Source organism: Falco cherrug, chromosome 2 (genome assembly GCF_023634085.1).
Source record: "Falco cherrug isolate bFalChe1 chromosome 2, bFalChe1.pri, whole genome shotgun sequence".
Taxonomy (NCBI): domain Eukaryota; kingdom Metazoa; phylum Chordata; class Aves; order Falconiformes; family Falconidae; genus Falco; species Falco cherrug.
The window spans coordinates 65,268,084-65,287,237 of NC_073698.1; the positions used below are offsets into that span (position 1 = coordinate 65,268,084).

Below are 19,154 nucleotides of genomic sequence, written 5' to 3' on the forward strand. Positions count from 1 at the left end.
CGCCGTGCCCCGGCGCGCCGACCTCGGCTCCCGGCGTGCGCCGCGTCGGGCCCGGCGGCGACTACGGCTCCCGGCGTGCGCCGCGGAGCTGGGGGCGGGAGAGCGCGCTCTACGGTTGCCGCGAGGCGCCGCTAGGAGGCGCTCGGACTACATATCCCGTCTGACTCTGCGCTTAAAGGTGCCGCACCGGCGAGCGGCGCAGGGCCGGGGGGCGGGAGAGGCTGCTGGCGAGGACGGGGCTCCTCGGCACCTTCCGTCAGCGGCCGCAGCCGCCGTACCGGTCCCGGCCTTCCCGCGCTCCCCTGGTCGCTGCCGGCCGGCCGGCCTCCCGCAGGTGAGCGGGGCGGGGGAAGGAAACGGCGCCCGGGGCCGGTGCCTCTCTCTGTCTCCTGCCGCTTGGCGGTCGGGCTAGCCGCAGCCCTGAGGTGGGCGCCGGGCGGCTGCCGGCGGGGGGGTGTGGGGGCCGCGAAGAGCCAGCGGCGGGTTTGGCCTCACCGCGGGGCTGGGGAGTTGAGCGCCGCTGCCGGGTGGGCTGCGGGGCGGCGGGCTCGTTGCCTCCCTCCCTCCCTCCCTCCGCCGCCATGAGGGGGCGGGGAAGGGGCTGCTCGCACCCGCGCTCTCCTGATCTCTTCCCGTTCTCCCCCGCCGGCCTTCCCCAGGGAGAGGTACCGGCAGGCGCCGCCCGGGCGCCCGCGAAGAGCAGGCGGCGGTGCTGGGCGCTGCCCGCCGGCCGCCATCGCGCTCAGGTGGGTGCGCGCCGGGGCAGCGGTGCCCGGGGGCAGCGGGCGGCGCCCCCGCCTCGGCGGGTCCCGGGGAGGAGCTCGGACTGGGGGAACCGGAGGGTGGCGGCCGGCGGGCCGCTGCGGGAAGGACTGGCGGGAGGGGGCAAGGGCTCGCACCGGCGGCGCGGTCTGAAGGCAGCCGGACGAAACCTGGTACGGCGGCGTCGTGGTCAGGAAAGAAAAATCCGGAAGATGAGCTGCGGTCCGTCAGAAGACGAACTGTGCTTTAAAAGGACTCCAAACGACAGGAGTTCCCTCAAATTAGATACCTACTAGGTGCCTGGAGAAGCGTGTGGGGGTTTTTTCTCTTTATCAGCACTCTGAAATACATACATTTTTATACATACGGTCGGTTTTCCCTTAAGAGCTTTTGAGCACTGCCCCAGGTGCCACTTTTCTAAATAGTCTTTGCTAGCCCAGTAAAAAACACTTGCTGAAACAAAACTGTACTGTGTCTGAGCCACGGCGGTGAGGTTACATGGTGCAACAACGTGCAAGCTCACTAGTTTGCTCAGAGTTTAGGTATGCAGTTTGACATACTGCCTAAGTCGTGCAGTAGAGTTTTTTTACTCGACTCCCTGCAGATGGAAGCTTGAGTATACACTAGGTGTTTTCTTCTCCCCCTTTCTTGCAGGAATAGGTTGTAATATATTCAGAAAAATCTCTCCCTCAAACTTGTTGAACAGGAAGAGTATTACTTTGTATATGTGAAGAAGTATTTCCTTAAATATCACACTAGAATTTTGCCAGGTGGAGAGGATTGCTGTTTTTTCCAGGTCTCTTAAAAATAGTAAACCTGTAGCTTTGTCCAAGGTTTGAAATATTTCTACTTTACTATTTTGTTGATACTAAGAGTATGTAGATATGCTTTTGCTGTGATATTAAGAGTACGCTTTTACTACTTCAATTACCTGTTAGTTCTTAATTTTAAAAGTTTTAGCTCTTCATGTTATTAAACTCTAGCCTATAGTCCGCTATTGATAGCTAAATAGCTTGGCTTGTATTTCCTGCGTTGAAAAGAAATAATCCAACCCACAGACAGGTTTCCTCAGTTGTCTCTGAAGCAGAGATGGAAGGGCATTTAAAAATGAGGGTCGTGCATGGCTGTGCTTGCCATCTTCCCTTCCCGTACTATATATTGACAAAGGCTGGCTTGGATACTGGTGATTGTGACTGCTGCTGCATTATAGGAAAAGATTATCTTTTGGGTAGACTGCTTCCAGATGGCTGTGTCCATATGTTAGCTCCTGATTAAAGCTGTTGGCCCAGAGATCAAGATTGCAGCTAAAGTTTTAGGCAAATACCTGCTTTATTACTGATCTACTAATGTGTAGTGTATGTTGTACATTTTTAGAATGCCATACTTAAGTGATAAATGTATGTTTTGTACCTACATTTATGCACTGTTATCATGGGGTGTGGGTGTTGGTTTTTTTTAATGGTGTTTTGTGTTTGTTTGAGGTTATTTTTAAAAGAAAATGTAACTGTTACTTTACAATAAGGTCAGTATTTTCCTGTAGGATCTGGGGGAAGGAAATTAGTTCTTAGTTGTGAAACTATCCTGCTTGGTGATAAAAGCAAATACACCAGTTTAAATATAGACCTTCAAGTAGCTTCTGGGAAATGAACTTATGAATGAATTGATTTTACTCTTAGTGTTCCTATAACCATTTTAGAATCGTGAGGATCAATGATTAGCTTTGAAGTAAAACACCTCAAGGCCATGTACCCTTTCAGGTGAAGGTCTTTGATCCAAACTAGTAGTGCTCAGAAGTCCGGGAAGTTTTGCTGTTTTTTCTTTACTGTAGAAATGTTTCTTTCACAAATATGATTTATAATATAATCCATTTCAGTTAAGCTTTTTTCATTATGTTTTGTATAGTTGAGTGTGTTAATGCTTTTGAGGCTGTATAAATAAATGATACAATTTTTTAGGATGCTCTTGAAAAAAGACAAAAGGTTTACTAATAGATAAGAATAATGAGTTCTGGTGCTAGGTTCAAGTACAGCCTATGGCATTGTGACTTAGTATTTTTAACGGTTTTTCTCTCATATAAGAAGTGCAGGTGACTACTGTGTGAAATGACTAAGCTTTCCATTCAGTGTTTTTAAAACAAGATGATACATAGAAAATAGTCAAGGGGAAAATGAAATTTCATATATATCAATATCCTTGGGCTCTTTCTTGGTCTTGATAACTGTTGACTGATGGAGAACATATACATTCTGTTGAAGATCATAGTGCAGGATCACAGATTCAATCATATAATGCAGTCTTACATTTGTTTTCTACATTTATTTAACCTAATGGCCCAACTTTATCATGTTTGATAACCAATTGGTACTGTCTTGCAGCCTGGTACACATACTGGACATGCAGAAGCCATGTAGCAGAAAGTTTTGAGCAGTTGCGGATTATCAGTTGCTCCTGACAGCAATAAAAAGTGAAGAAGAATGAAGGTGACTGGCTTTATTCCCCTATGGATGTTGGTTTCGCTACCTTGTGGCCAGTTAGCAAACCCTGGAGAGCATGAAGATGTAGTAAAGCATGCAATAAAGCTGCACCGTGGAAAAGGAGCCATTATCACTCAGAGAAAGCAATGGGTGTTGGAGAGCTGCAGAAAATTATCTGGTCTTCTTCGCCAAAAGAACGTTGTTCTCAACAAACTAAAAAATGCTATGAGAGCTGTTGAGAAGGATGCAGGACTGTCAGATGAAGAGAAACTTTTTCAGGTGCATACCTTTGAAATTTTCCAAAAGGAGCTAAATGAAAGTGAAAACTCAGTCTTTCAAGCAATCCATGGCCTCCAGAGAGCTCTACAGGGTGATTACAAAGATGTTGTAAATATGAAAGAAAGCAGTAGACAGAGACTGGAAGCCTTGAGAGAAGCTGCAATTAAGGTTAGTTCCCCCATGTATATTACTAGAGTATTAATTTTCTACTTGTGATTTTAATTGTATTATGGCACGACTTCAGTCTGTTTTAATAAAAAAGAGGTTCTACTTAAAACTTGCAATGTTTACTGTTTAAGATGGATTTTGAATGAAGTATTTGTTCTCATTAGTAAAATTAGAAGTAATTCTGGCATAGAGCTTAAAGCTTACTAGCAGTCAATAGTTCTTATTTCAAAACAAAGCTAAGCATAATCATGAGACCTATGGCAATTATTACGTTAAAGGAAAAGGAATACAAGAAGTGAGTCAGTGCACATAGCACAGTTGCACTAGCCAAGCCAGTGGGATTATCAGAGTGGAAATAATACCATACATTGACAAAATACTGGTTTTTCCACTTTAAATGAGAATTGCTCAACCAAAATCTGCAACTTAAACAGGATGACTTCTTGCCTTTTATTTCTATATTCCTGTAGATACGGGTAGAAGGGACATGCAAAATATGAGATGACTAGTTTTTTAATCTCAGTGTAGCACTCCTAACCTAGGAAGTACAGGTTTGAAAAACAGTGCTTCCAAGAAAGAGACAGCTGAAATATCTGTGCTTTCCTTGGTAAAGTTGAGTAACAGTTGAGCACAAGTATTTCATGGAAAATTTGAGTTCCCATGTCGATGCAGACCTGTTAGGGTGTGCACAATCTGCCACTGTCTGCTGGACTTGATAGTGCTGAGATTGCGTACCGAAAGTCTCCCATTGAGAGAAAATGTCATTTAATTGATCTGGTATTTAAATTGGTCTTTTCTTTGCTCTACCCCTCAACCACTGGACTAATATAGTAAGGTTTTTCTTTGTCTTCTGTCTCCTAAAAGAATAGGATGCCCTTGCTCAAGGGATCAAGAGAAGGTAAAAAATGTAATTGGGATATAGGATCTGAGCTGGGAGAATCTCTGAAAGGCATTTGTGTAAGAGATGTGCAGATCTCCAGGGATGAAGGTGGCAAGGGATTGTGTACAAGAAGGGTGTGCAGTGAGTTGTGGCAAGAAGGGCTAGTGGAAGTATAAGTTGGGATGCAGACTTGAGAGACTGCAGCAGTTTGTGCTGTGAAAACCAAGACTGAATTACAACAGATTTGGATAGGGAGTAGGTTGGATCTAGGTGTGTTCGAAGGAAATGCTCAATATGACTTTGATATTGGCATTTAATGGTAGTGCCAGCCTCTGCTGCTTAGAAATGGTAGCAATTGTCATGAAATACTGAAGTGATCTATCCTTGAACTTGAGGATGGCGCTTCCTCATTTTTCTCATAAAATGAGGTCTGCGTGTGTAATGATGTTTTTAGATGCGTCCTGTCAAAACTCTACTGCAGAGGTGGATTGTGTAGGCTTTTTTTGTATCATCATATCCAGATATTTACTTGAATGAGCAATCTTTTACACCCTTCCATCTTACATCATGTGCATGATTTTTTGAACAGTGTATTTGTTGTTCTAACCTTACAACTGTTATATAAGTGAAACAAAGGATAGTGGCAAAATGCATGCCAAAAGAATGTAATTTACATGGGAAACGTTTTTTTGGATGACTACTTACTTCAGAAAACACACATTAGGTTCAGTTTTGTTCCAGTTTAATTTTATTGTAATGATTACTTTGTTGGTGTACTCATAAGATGTCCTTTCCATTTTTTTAAACGGTGATTGAATGGAAAATACAAATGACTGTAGAGGATGCTGGATTCTTCCCTTCATTTTATTTCTGTTAAGTATTTGAAAGTCTTTAGTGTTGGGATATGTATGCATGTCTGATGTATTTCATGCTGGTTCTGCTGCTGGGAAAAGGTATAGTGCACAATCCTTATCTGTATTACCTTGCTTGAAAGATTGCTTGGTATGTACCTTGTGATCCAATGTCTCCAATCCCAGCATGAGTTGTGGAATACTGTTTGTACTGTGATGCACTTCTGCTTTAACACGTAGCAGGCTGTTAGAGATAGCTTGTTCTTTTTACGGACACTGTTCTCAGATTATCCCATTCTACTGCCATGTCACTGGTCTGTAGGTGAAAACAGAGATGCCGCTTTAATAGACTACAAAAACCTTTATCTTCATTATTTTTCAAAGCTCTTCTACCTCGCTAGTCAGAAAAAGTTAACTTCTTGCAAATTAGTGTTATTTATTTTTCTGCAGTTTACCTCTAGCTCTGTTCAGCCTGTTTGGCTCAGCTGACAGAAAGGTCTGATTGGCACTCTCCACTCAAAACCTGTTCCATTTTTGAGGGGAAAGAGTCTAAGCCTTGTCAATTCCCTCTTGCTGACTGAGGAAAGAATCTGCAGCTCATGTGGGGGCTGTTTTTTACATCTTTCAAGCAATGTCTGTTAGCAGAGAACAACAGATAGGAAATGTTTTTCCTTGAGGCTGTATGAGAGTGACTGTCTCTCCTATGTGTTGCATATGAACTAAAGCAGTTGACATTGGGCCAAATGCATTAATAGTTATGTTTTTCCCAGCTCCAAATTATTTTGGGAACTGGGTAATTTTCATCGTGCTGTTGTAACTATGGCAATTTTAAACACCAACATACAACAATTCTGTGGTTTCACCACAACTAGAGGTATTCATCTGACAGGATTTTAAGAGTTAAGCTACGGTTACTGTACTGAACATTCTCTTGTCTGGGTGTCAAGGAGTTGATTAAATTATATGCATGTTCTTGCAGGTTTCAAGGGGAAACATGTGGAGGAGGGGACACTCCAGTTATTTAAGCATAGGAGTTTAGGATCATTTTAGATGCCCAGGTTATGTAAGATATCTTTGTGGAATAAAACGGATAAAGCACACAACCTAAGAGACACTTGTGTTCTGTTTGATTTCCAACTGGGTTGGATATGGCAGGGCATCTAAAATGGAGATAGAAACTTGTGTTTTCTGGGAATTCAGTCTGACCTAGAGATTGCTTATATTTTTTGCCTGGTCTGTTTTTTCTCTTGGTAATAATATTGGCTTACTTGATGAGACAGACCCTACATCTGTTCTTTTAAATATTCTCAGCATCCTGAATCTAACTGAAAGGAAGAAGCCTGCCTTTGCATATGTTTCCTCATTCATAGTTGTTCTGTCTCTCCATCACTGCACCTTTAAAAGAACATAGGCATGTAAAGTGAAACATCTTTTTTTTTAAAAAAAAAACCACCTCAAATTATACTCTGTCAATGTACAAAGTATTCTTTATTGTCTTGATAAGCACGTAGAAGGTGCAGTGTTAGGTCCTGTATTAATTGGTAAATAAAACTTTCTAGCTTTGGATGTTTCAGGTTCAAAACCAGAGAAATGAAACATAAGAACTTTTATCAGGGAAGTTACTGAAATATTTTTGCACCAAGTCAAACCACATCAGCATTTTTTATTTTCTTACTTCTGAGTCCTAGAAATGGATTTCAGAAGACATTAGTGCAAGCTCGTAAGTGGCCCAAATGGAAAAGACTGACAAAGTCAAGTATTTTACTTCTGATAGGAAAAATGCTTCTTGTGAAACATAAACAGGAACCTCAGCTAGAGTGCTTGACTGCTCATCTGTACTTTCTTCTAACTGCTTTTATTTTTTTGTAGCTGTTTCCACAGTACTTGTAATTTTTCAAAACCATAAACAGACCTCTTCCCATGTTTATAAAATGGCTTATAAAATTAGGATTCATTGTGTTTTCCTCCCAGTTTGTCTGTTTGTAGCTAGTAAAATTATGCTTTCAAGGTTATTATGCTTCCCTGCTAAAGCACTGAGCTCTAAACTTTACTTTGCTCTGAAATATTTCCTTGAGTTCCTCAAAGTAGTTCCTTTCTTGTATTTTCTGGATTGTAACCTTGGGGGCAGCTCTACTGTTTAATGGATAAGAAAAGGTGATTGGTAGGTATTTTGTTTGGTGGTTGTTTTTCTTGCCCACTTCCCCCACTGAAAATCAGCACAAGAGAAAGCAATCTCCAAATACCATTATAAAGTCTATATTGCTTTTGTAATTCCACTTGTAAGATGTTTTGTGTCAAAGAAGTGTCCATTTGTCAGATGGTTTTCTACTTGAAGGCCTGACCAGTACTTAGTATCTCTGTGTTGTAAAATTGAACAGGAAGAAATGGAATATGTTGAACTCCTAGCAGCGGAAAAACATCAGGTTGAAGCCCTTAAGAATATGCAGCATCAAAACAAAAGCCTGTCAATGCTTGATGAAATTCTAGAGGATGTCAGGAAGGCAGCTGATAGATTGGAAGAGGAAATCGAAGAGCATGCCTTTGATGACAACAAATCTGTAAGTGGCGTTTTAGACTCAGTCTTTTTCTTTTCATTGGCGTGCATTTATTTCTTAGTTGATATTTGCACTGTAGGGGTGTTTCTCTTGTGTTATATAGTTGTTAGGATTCTAATGACTACTTTAAAAAAACAGTTTTGCTCTATGTTTTTTTTTTTTGCTTCTCAACAGAAGAAATTTAGTGGTAGAATGATTGCTCATTAGGAGTAGCAAACAGGAATAATTACTCCTTTTTCCTAGTGATTTCTGGTTTTGATTTGAAAGTCCTCTCTGCAGCTGCCACTTCAACAGTGATAAGTGTAATCTATCTCACTGATACAGCCCATGAGAGCTGTAACATCTCGGTGGTGGTGGTGACAGTGATACTTAGACTTGGTAGGATACAGAGTTACCATGTTAAGCATAGTCTCCGCTTTTTTCTCTTTCGTTTTGTTGAGAAAGTTATGGGAGAACAAGAATCCTTGCAGTTAGTTTTCACAGTCTGGGAGAAGATACATTGTTTAAGGTAAGGACTGGAAATGTGTTTGTGGTGTTGCTTTGTTCCGCTTCAGACTTCCTCTGCTTTTTCTACCTTGGCTTATTGTTCATTGTTTCTATGTTGAACGATGGACAGTACCACTCAGGTAAGGCTGTATATATTAAGAACTTGGAGTATATCAGTTTATTCTAGTGTCTCATTGTGCTGTCCTCAGAGACTGACTCTCTAAACTGGTCCTGTTTGCATAAACGTGGGTTGCAATTTTACTTGGTTTTTGCTTTTGGAAGGCTTTTGTTGATTTGCAGGTTGACTTCTGAGGCGAGCATAGCTCTTGAATTCTGCTGAGAAGAAAAAACAGTTGCTCAGTAGTAGAAAGCCAGGCCATTTTTTGTAGTTGATCTTGTATTGAGAGAAAGTGAAAGCAGCTTTTTACTTTGTATGTATGCCCGATCGCAGCACTTGTACCCAGTGGGAATCCTACCTAGCAGGACTGACAGCGGGGAAGGGATGAGCTGGCTGGAGTGCCCTCTTCCGTTCCGCCGGCGCATAACGGCACGTTTGAAAGAGACCAGGAAGGAGGCTTCTTCCACTACACCTGTCAGTTGGCCAAACGCCAAAGCATCTTTTTTTCTGCAGTGTACCTCCTTGGTTTTCTGTTTGTATTTCTATTCATGAAAGAAAAGGAATCGTGAAATGCGACCTGGAGGACTATTTACATCTCCATCTTTGCAAGAAATGTTTAGCGTGTTTTCTCTGAAGCTAGAACACTGGGACAATAGAACAAAGAAGCTCTAATAGATTCATCAGTAATCTGATAAAGATACAAAAGTTTGTATTAAAATATAATCAGAGAAGTGTAGTAGGTAAAAATGGGGGGGGGGGGGGGGAGAAGAAAGAATCTGAGCTAACCCACTTAATGCAAGACAAGAGTATTTGCACACTGTATTCTGTTAAGTACAACCTGTTTTCAGGAATTGCTGTTTTAGGAAATAAAGTCCTGAAGAGAACTTTTTTCTCTCATGTCCTCAAATTTATTAGTGTTTAAAAGCTCATCTGAAGCTGTGACATCTACTCTTGTTCTTGTAGCATAGTCTGTCTTTTGGTGGCTCCCTTCTCTTTTCTAAATGCACCATAATATCCATACAGTGTATGATTTTTATATATACAACACAGAAAAACAAAAAAAAATTTCATAATTTTCTTAATCTTATAAACATCTTCCTTTTTTTCCTAATATTGTTGCTCAGCAAGACTCTGAACTCCACTAGATGAGGAATGTGCTTATCAGATTGCATTGCTTTCGTGTGGTGTTTGATACATTTTTAATGTTGATGCAGAGAAGTTTGGTTAGAGTCCGGACACACAAGCTACCAAGTACAAAGGAACATATAACAAACTCCATATGGATTTGGAGTTCCAGAGCTTCAAAGTAGATGCTTCATTACTGATGTATTTTTATAAGATAGTTTTGCTTGGTGAACACTATTGCTGATGTCATAACATTAAATTCCCAAGAAGGTACTAGAACAGATGTTGGCTTACTAGCATTTTGATTTTTAGGCAAAGTAGTAGTCATCTGCAAGATGGGGATACTGCACTGAACTGTGAAATAATTCCAGTGTGAAAGTCAGTGTAAAGTATGTTTTATGTTGCAGAGCCAACATTTAACAGTAAGCTCTAAGCTCTGTTTTAGTATCCCTGGAGTAAGAATGAGGCTGTAGGAGAGGGTGTCAGGAGGAAAGTTTACAAAACCAGTAGGATTGGGCACTTAAGTTTGTATCTGATTAGAAACAGTTCTTCCTGTTTGCTGACTGTAGGGAGGCCTTTCTTCTGTGCTCCAATACTGTCAGAATAGTTTGCATGTATGTGGCATGCATCTGCTCCTGCTTTCTCCCATCAGCTGAAAAGGTGAAAACATGGTTTGGTTTGATCTCTTAGACTTGGCAATGGACACCTCATTCTGGACTGCAAAATAGCCTGGTAAGTGGGGAGCTTAGCGAAGGTAAAGGCAAGATATATTTAAAAGGCCGAGGTTTGGGCAAAAAAGAGTAAAAAGACAACTTTTATAATGCATAAAAAGAGAATGATTGTAAGCCTCCCAGTCCAATAGCTAAAAACACTCATGTATGAAGCAGATATTTTGCGTTTCTGAATAATTCTGCAATCTTCATAATATGTTTCAAATTCCTTTGTCTCCCCCTCTGTCTGATTCTTACTGACTTCCAATTCTTTAGAGGTCTGTCAAATTGCACAAAGAAGATAATCAGAGGGCTGAAGCATGTCTCATATAAAGACAGGCTGAGAGACTTGGGGTTGTTCAGCCTGGAGGAGAGAAGGCTCTGGGGAGACCTTCCAGTACCTAAAGGGGGCTTATGAGAGAGATGGAGAAGGGCTTTTTACAAGGGCATGTAGTGATAGGATAAGGGGGATGGCTTTAAACTGAAGGGGGTAGATTTAGATTAGAGATAAGGAAGAAATTCTTTACTGTGAGGGTGGCAAGACACTGGCACAGGTTGCCCAGAGAAGCTGCTGATGCCAGTGCTGAAGGCCAGGCTGGATGGGACTTTAAGCAACCTTGTCCAGTGGAAGGTGTCCCTGGCCAGGGGGGTGGGTGGGGTGGGGTGGGGGTGTTGGACCTAGATGATGCTGAAGGTCCCTTCCAACTCAAACCATTCTGTGATGTACAAAACCAGGGGAAGAGGTCATTCCCACAATAGAAGGTTTCTGTAATTATACACACACAAATGTAAGCAGTGGAAGAAAAGGATAAAAATTGCAGGTTAAATATTAAATATTGAAAATGCAATATTTATCTGAACAGTTTGGGGAAATGTGCTGGGGAACTGGCAAAGAAAAATAGGAGGCTGCTTTATAGATGGCTTATATGAATGCATTTTTTCATTAAATTGGGGAATTGCTTGGGCCAAATATGGCAGTCCAGAAAAGCTGATATTTTCTAATCAGTCACTGGAATGACAAGAGCCTGCTCTCTTTACCGGAGTCTAAAATAAGTAACAACCTGAACTGTTTCTGAATATTGATAAAATACACATTATTTAAAATAAGGGAATAATAAAGACACTGGGATGATTTCCACTTTGTAATTACCGGCACTGAAGACAGAGCCAAGTAGAAAAAGTTCTTAATCTCTCTCCTTCAACTTTACAGGACAGTGACTTTTTCTTGACTTGGAATGTAGTCCTTTCACATTTTTTTTAAACTGAATATCACTTTGTAATCTCTTTGGTTTTGTTCAAGGGAATAAAATATTACATTTCAATCCAACCTTTTGTGTTCTAGATGTGATAAAGCTTTTTTTTAAAAAAAATATTTCAGATTAGATGCAATTGAAAATACTGAATTGGAATTTTACAGCTTTGATACCCTGTCTATATTTTTTTTGTTGGGCAACTTGGGCAAAGTGGTTTGGAAACCCCCTTGGTTTTAAAATGTAAAGCAAATTATAGCCTTTTCACTTCTGGACATACGGTTTTGATAAAGAGACTGAAAGACTTCTCTAAGAAGAAACTGCAGTATTTTTAGTCACTGTCAAATTCTGGAGCAATTTCAAGTACAGCTAAACATCCCTTTTTACTGTATGCTTCACTGACCCCCATTTTTTGGTTGTTTGATTTCTTTTTCTTACAGGTAAGAGGTGTAAACTTTGAAGCAGTTTTAAGGGTGGAAGAAGATGAAGCCAACTCCAAAAGAAATGCTTCAAAAAGAGAAGTAGAGGATGACTTAGGTCTTAGTATGCTTATTGATTCCCAGAACAATCAGTATATCCTTACCAAGCCCAGAGATTCAACCATTCCTCGTGCTGATCATCATTTCATAAAGGTAATAATTTGAGAGGCATTCCACTAGTTTGTATGCTAGTACTGGTTGGTTGAATTGAATATAGTTTCAGCATTTCCCCATCTAAATTTATGCTAGCATTCATGATTCCTCTGTCTGCTGGTGATCTGGCCAGTATGTTCCCAACTCCTGGTATAGTCTTAACAAGAATGATCATGCTGCTTGCATGATTCTTCTCTGGGTTTATTTGATTTAACTTGTTGCACCTTTGGGACACCGTCCCTTCTCTTGGACTGCATTGGTGTTAAAGCAAGCTACTGCTGTACCTCATAAGCCACTTGCACGTTGTCACTAGAGAGAATATATCTGTTCATGTCATATAATGAAAAAAGGGATGCTGGAAAATACATAGGCATGATTTTTTTTATTGTATTTGTGCTTTATCAAGAATAACTGGATTGGGATATTTTTAAAATAAAAAAGCCAAAACCTGATCGTTTCACCGTTTTGTTTTAATGCAAAGTGTCATTCCCCCCATGATTCCCCAGGAAACAGTCTACTTCCTGTAATATATTTCAAATATTTAATAAATTGATCAAAAGCCCTTAAAGCTACCAGTTACTTAATATCAGTACCTCACCTGCTTCATCTGCAAAACCACAGTGCTTACATCTACAACGAAGTGTGCAGGTTAGTTTACTGAAGTTGTTTTCTTTTCATTATAGGCAGTAGTCTATATTTAATTTTTAAAGACAGTAGTCTTTAATTTTATCACCAAATTGTGTCATTTATATTAATGCATTTGTAAATCTTACATATTTAGGATATTGTGACAATAGGAATGTTGTCTTTGCCATGTGGCTGGCTGTGCACAACAATAGGATTGCCGACCATGTTTGGGTATATCATCTGTGGAGTACTCCTAGGACCATCAGGGCTAAATAGCATCAAGGTAAGCGTGCAAGTTGCTTCTTGACTGATTTCTTTTGTTGAAATCTTTCAAAGTAGTTTTAAAAGAGTATGGTACTGCCAACCTCAAATGTATTAAAAAAAACCCCAAAAAACCCCACAAACAAAACCCAAAAACAAACAAACAAAAAAACCAACAAAAAAACCCTAAACCTTGAGCTTTGCAAAAGGAGGCCTTACAATTTTATGTCTTTAAATCACTTTGCTCTGGTTTATTTTCTCCTATATAATCATGACATAAGCAGTTGTTGAAAGTGAAAGCTGAAAGTTGTGTGTTGTGGGCTGTTTTTTTTTGGGGTTTTTTTTCTTTTCTTTTTGTCTTTAATCATAAAACATCACGTTTGAGAGCCAGATTATTTAAATGAATGAAATACTCAGACCTGTAGTTTCCCGAGTAGCATAGCGTGGCTTCCTAGAGAATTATTTTTCATTTCCATAGCTCTTTCATCCATCCTAGTCACCCTAGTTATTTTCCATTCCCCTGCCCACATTCCTGAAATCTTTTGAACCTTTCTAGCTCCATCACATGTACCCTGATTACTAGCTCATGTGAAACCATGGGCTGTGGTTGGCTAGACATGACACATTTTGATTAGTGGTCTGGTGTGCATTAACAAATTGTTTAGCTAGCAGGCAAAACAGAACATGTGTTAAGGTTGCATGGTAATGTCAAGTTAAGTTAAATGTGTCTGTTACATTGATATCCACGTAGCTGCTTGGAACTTACTGTCTTTGCAACATATGCTTTTATGGGGACTTCTGTTGAAAATGACTGTTGGGCTCAAAAGTAAGTAGGGATGAGTAGAAATTGTAGGATTTTGTCATTCTCTTATTGGAAGAGAAGGCTACAAATACTACACTTTAAAAATTTCATATTCTAAAATTGAGATTAAATAATAAACTTTGTGTGGTACATAACTTCTGTGTTGAGAAGGTCTGGAAAGCTTGACCACTGAGACAGAAACAAATTTCTAAGTTTCCATTAGAAAGAGATTAAACAATGAATTGTCAGAGGCTTACACTGAGGAAGATGATGTGGTCAGAACAGACATAAGAGACATTTCTTAAGGACAGTTTCTTAGTGAGCTGCCTGTGTCTTTTGGAACTGTGATTAAATATTACTCATCTGGATAATGTTCACGTTGACTGGGTCTTTTGTGTTTGCTCCCTCCTTTTGTCTCTTCTATATTTCATAAAAAACCTGAATGTTGGAGGAACTGAGGAGGCAGGCAGATTCTAATTTGGCAGGGAAGAGTTTCCATCTCTGCTTCTCTATGATTGATGATAGACCATGTCCTCTTCTGCTCTGGACTGTAAATACATAAAAAGGAAGTGTTAGATTTTTAGAATAAAGTATTTTCAGTTCGAAGGGACCTACGATTGTCTAGTCCAGCTGCTTGACCAATTCAGGGCTGACCAAAAGTTAAAGCACGTTATTAAGGGCATTGTGCAAATGCCTTTTAAACACTGACAGGCTTGGGGCACCAACCAGCTCTCTAGGAAGCCTGCTGTGTCCAGTCCAAACCTCCCCTGGAGCAGCCTTGAGCCATTCCCACCTGTCACTGGGTACCAGGGAGAAGAGATCAGCACCTCCCTCTCCACTTCCCCTCCTCAGGAAGCTGTAGAGAGCAAGGAGGTCACCCCTCAGCCTTCTTTCCTCCAGATTAGACGTGCTCAGCCACCCCTCATAGGACATTCCTTCCAGCCTTTTCACCAGCTTTGTTGCCCTCCTCTGGACGCATTCAGGGACCTTCACCTCCTCCTTCAGTCGTGGGGCCCAGAACTGCACAGTGCTGCAGGTGAGGCCGCACCAGCGCTGAACGCAGCGGGATAATCATCTCTCTTGGCCGGCTGGTTATGCTGTGTTTGGTGCACCCCAGGATGCTGTTTGCCCTCTTGGCTGCCACGGCACGCTGCTGACCCATACTGAGCTGCTGTCAGCCAGCACCCCCAGATCTCTTTCTGCAGGGCTGCTCTCCAGCCACTCCTCTCCCAGTTTATGATTGTGCCCAGCATTACTCCATCCTAGGTGTATTTCAATTTGTTAAATTTCATCCCATTAATGATTGACCAGTGCTCCGTGTTTCTAGATCCCTCTGCAAGGCCTCTTGAACCTTTTTAGCTCCATCACGTGTACCCTGATTACTAGCGCATGTGAAACGATGGGCTGTGGTTAGCTATAAAAATCACATTTTGATTAGTGGCCTGGTGTCCCTCAAGAAAGTCAACAGCACCTCCAGTTTGGTATCATCAGCAAAAAAAATGGTGCATTTAAGTGCTGTGTCTAGATCATTGATAAATACAATGGACTGAACTGCCCCTAGAATTGCAACTCATCACCAGCAGCATTCCTCAGGGTTTCAGGCAGATGTAGCCCCATTTTTATTTTGTGACAAGGATGACAACCACTTTTCTTGCTGTTGTACCCTTCTCTCTGAAGTGGAAAGGCTGGTAGTCATACTGGTCTGAGTGATGGATGCATGGAGTCCAGGATGGAGCACAGAACAGCAACTACAGTCTAGCAGAAGGATTATACTAGTAGACCAATAAAATAACTAGCCAGAAATAAACCCCCAAGGCTTGCATTCCAGAAGTTAATAGCATATGTATAAAATGTAACCTCTTCATTTTCAGCAAGCAAGCAAGCTTACCTAGATCAATGCATGTGTGCATTTTGGATGACCAGCACTATCCAACCAAACTATCTAGTAGCAGCCAGGTGATGGGAATAATGTTTGAACCCTGAAGATGCTGAGGGAACTTCTGGTGTCATATGACCAGGAAGTGAAGTACCTATGGAAACATAATGAGAAACAATTTGTTTTGTAAGAGGACTTATTTGTATTATAAGTAGACTGCTGTGCACTGATTTTATTTTTTTTAAAGTCTATTGTACAGGTGGAAACATTAGGAGAGTTTGGTGTATTCTTCACTCTCTTTCTAGTTGGTCTGGAATTTTCTCCTGAAAGATTAAGAAAGGTATTTTTGTGTACTACCTTTATATTACGGGATTTAATTGTTAACATTCAAATTATCAGTTATTTCAGATTAACTTTATATGTTTTTCAAAAGAGAAATACAACATTTGCTTCTGCTCCTTAAGTCTCTGGAAAGAACAGAACGCATTATTTATTTGGTGTCTCAAAAAAACCCAAAACTTTACTATTTCTCTTCTTTTTAGTAAAACAGTTTGATTACTAGAAGAATCTCATACTATTTATGGCAATCCATCTTTGCTTTATTTTAACATGCAGCAACATGCAGTTGCTGTTATGGAGTATCCAGTGATGTGTGCTAGTCCTGTTACAAAAAAAAATGTATCAGTTAAAGTACTGCATACTGAATTAATGATACATGCTGTACCGACAAATAAACTGATTCTGCAAGTATGTTAGTACAATCTGACATATTACATGATGTGACCATCAGGATTCAGCAAAAAGGTACTTTTTTTAAAAAAAAAAGTTATCTCGTAAACCACCTAGAATTTTAATAGTGGAAAATACTGCTGCAAAATATGTGAAGAATGTGTGTATGTAAAAAGTTGCATTGTGTGATTTGTTCCTAAACTAATGGTTTGGAGTTCATGACACTATAAACACTTTAATTGAAGTGTGTTAAAATTTATGAGCATTCAGCTTAATCTGCTATTTCTAGTCCATCTAAAGCCAAAGATAAAAATTGGTAATTCAAGTGTTCCTAAACTGTAATATGTAAACTACTACTTCAGAATTCCCTGCACGGTAGTGTGGGATGGGCTGCTGGTATTGATGATGGCCTTTGTGACTCCTATTTTTCTCCCAATCTGGAATCGCATCAAATAAATCATTACATGGAAGATCAGTTTAATATATTCCAACCCATACTGGACCTTTGGCCCTTAATTTGTCTGTGAGTTCTGGGAAATTGACCTAATTTCTGGTAGTGAGCCTTCTGGCCTAGAATATCTACTAGGCATAGTAACTTAAGAGTTTTAGGATGTATAGCATGATAGCCTGTTACTTCTGTGGCCCAGTACTGCAGCCCCAAATCATGCAACTTTAACTGATTATTTCTGCTGAAAATCATTGCAACTTATCAGTGAGAAGAGTGTCATCAGGCTTTATCATAAGAACTTGTCTTCTTCCCAAGGTATGGAAAATATCTTTGCAAGGACCCTGCTACATGACAGTTCTGATGATTGCCTTTGGTTTACTATGGGGACACTTACTCCAAATTAGACCAACTCAAAGTGTCTTCATTTCCACTTGTTTATCTTTATCAAGCACACCACTGGTGTCAAGATTTCTTGCAGGTAGTGTTCGAGGCGATAAAGAAGGTAAGTATGATTTTAAAAACGGACTACTGTATTATCTACAAAAAATTTGAAATAAGTCAACTTTGTAATATTACGAGAGAGAGTAGTTAAAAAAACAAAACAAAACCCACTGTTAAGTCTAGTTTACAAGTGATCATTCTCCTTTAACACCAGCCAGCATTGTGTATATTCTTGTTATGAGGTGTACCTGCTATTTACATCGTCAGTCCTCTTTGGAGGCAGTGCAGGCAAATCAGTACTCTCCATGTTAAGAACTGACTTTACTAATAGTCTGAAATCCTTGTGCTTTGTAAGGGGTTACTGGGTTAGATCATTGCTACCAGTCTGTCATCAGGGCAAAGAAATAATTCACATCCTTCTTCAGCAAACTAAGACCAGCTCAGGTAGTCTTTCATAGCAAACAGCTCTTCAAGTAAGTACCTTCAAGTGCCATATTGCTAGCTTGTCAAATGCTTCCAAGTGTTTCCTTTCAGAAGTTTTGCCAGCCTGCTTTCTTCCACTTAAAGCTCCCTTATATGTACTGCATTAAAGTTCTCCCCACCCTCTAGAATGTTCATATTCTAATGCCTAAATTAAAAGTATACGTTTTACACATGCTGCTTTTACATCTGTCTGTTACTCTAAAGACTGTATGTTTTCAGTAAAGGAGTTCCAGTAAATGCATAAATAGTGCTTAACTGCTAAGCAAAGTCTTTATTTTTATTGTGTAACAGAAGCTTCATATGAATATTTTATATTTTTAATATGTCTTTATATATGTATATTAATTTACTTACTAGTGTGTGTGTGTGGGGAACCAGAATACCTTGAATGACCTCACCCCATTGAGAACTACACTTAGCATCCATTTGGTTAAGACATTTCTAGATTTCTGAGCACTGCAAGCATTCATAGACTCTGATGGATGTTTCCATGACTGCTTTGCTGGCGTACAGGGGATATTGACTACAGCAGCGTACTGCTTGGCATGTTGGTGATGCAGGATGTGCAGCTTGGTTTATTTATAGCCGTCATGCCTACACTTATTCAAGCAGGAGTAAGCACACATTCCAGGTAAAAAAAAAATAGTGTATATCTCTTCCCCCCTACACCCTTCCAATTAGTATGTGATCACCAATATGAGTATGAGTGTGCTACAGTTAATGTCAGTTCTATGAAAAATATGCACTCTGTGAGTTCCCTTTACTATTTGTACTCACCATGTTGTATGAGATTATTCTTTCTGCTCTAGCTGCCTCAGTCCTGTCCAGTACGTAAAATTTGTGGTGAAAAGTTTGATATTGTGTGTATATATATAAAAGTTAATTTCTTCAGTTACTTTATTCCTTCAGGACATATTTTTGTCAAAGACTCTGCAATAGTATTACTGAGCCTGATGGCTTCCCTTGAAGATCAATCAACAAAAATCTTTTTTCAAATCAACACAGAAGTAAATTCTAAGCTGTAAAAGAGATTGCTGGGCACTCAGCAGATTTAGTACTCATTTTGTTTACTAATGTATCTAAATATCTTACTGTAGCTACTCATGTTTTGAACATCTGTGGAATTAGATCTTTTCACTCAAGGGGAACTGGTTGGGAGTCATGAGAGCACTTGAAAGAAATGTTTTGTTTGTTCTT

General features: G+C 40.2%; 1 protein-coding gene across 5 annotated transcripts in view; it reads left to right on the forward strand.

The window, feature by feature from the left end:
* Positions 1–176: 176 nt before the first annotated feature.
* Positions 177–19,154, forward strand: part of TMCO3 (transmembrane and coiled-coil domains 3) — a 36,023-nt gene continuing 17,045 nt past the window's right edge. For 2 of the 5 annotated variants that reach the window (XR_008730972.1, XM_055702583.1), the window contains exons 1-8: positions 177–334; positions 3,138–3,683; positions 7,793–7,972; positions 12,099–12,290; positions 13,072–13,200; positions 16,104–16,196; positions 17,349–17,535; positions 18,471–18,588. Coding sequence is in view for 4 of the 5 variants with exons in the window: in XM_055702583.1 (XP_055558558.1) it covers positions 3,237–3,683; positions 7,793–7,972; positions 12,099–12,290; positions 13,072–13,200; positions 16,104–16,196; positions 17,349–17,535; positions 18,471–18,588 (1,346 nt within the window). In the remaining variant the exon portion in view is untranslated. Of the gene's footprint in view, positions 335–548; positions 747–3,137; positions 3,684–7,792; positions 7,973–12,098; positions 12,291–13,071; positions 13,201–16,103; positions 16,197–17,348; positions 17,536–18,470; positions 18,589–19,154 lie in introns of those variants that run through there. The other 3 variants (XM_055702579.1, XM_055702580.1, XM_055702581.1) reach the window with 3 other exon arrangements.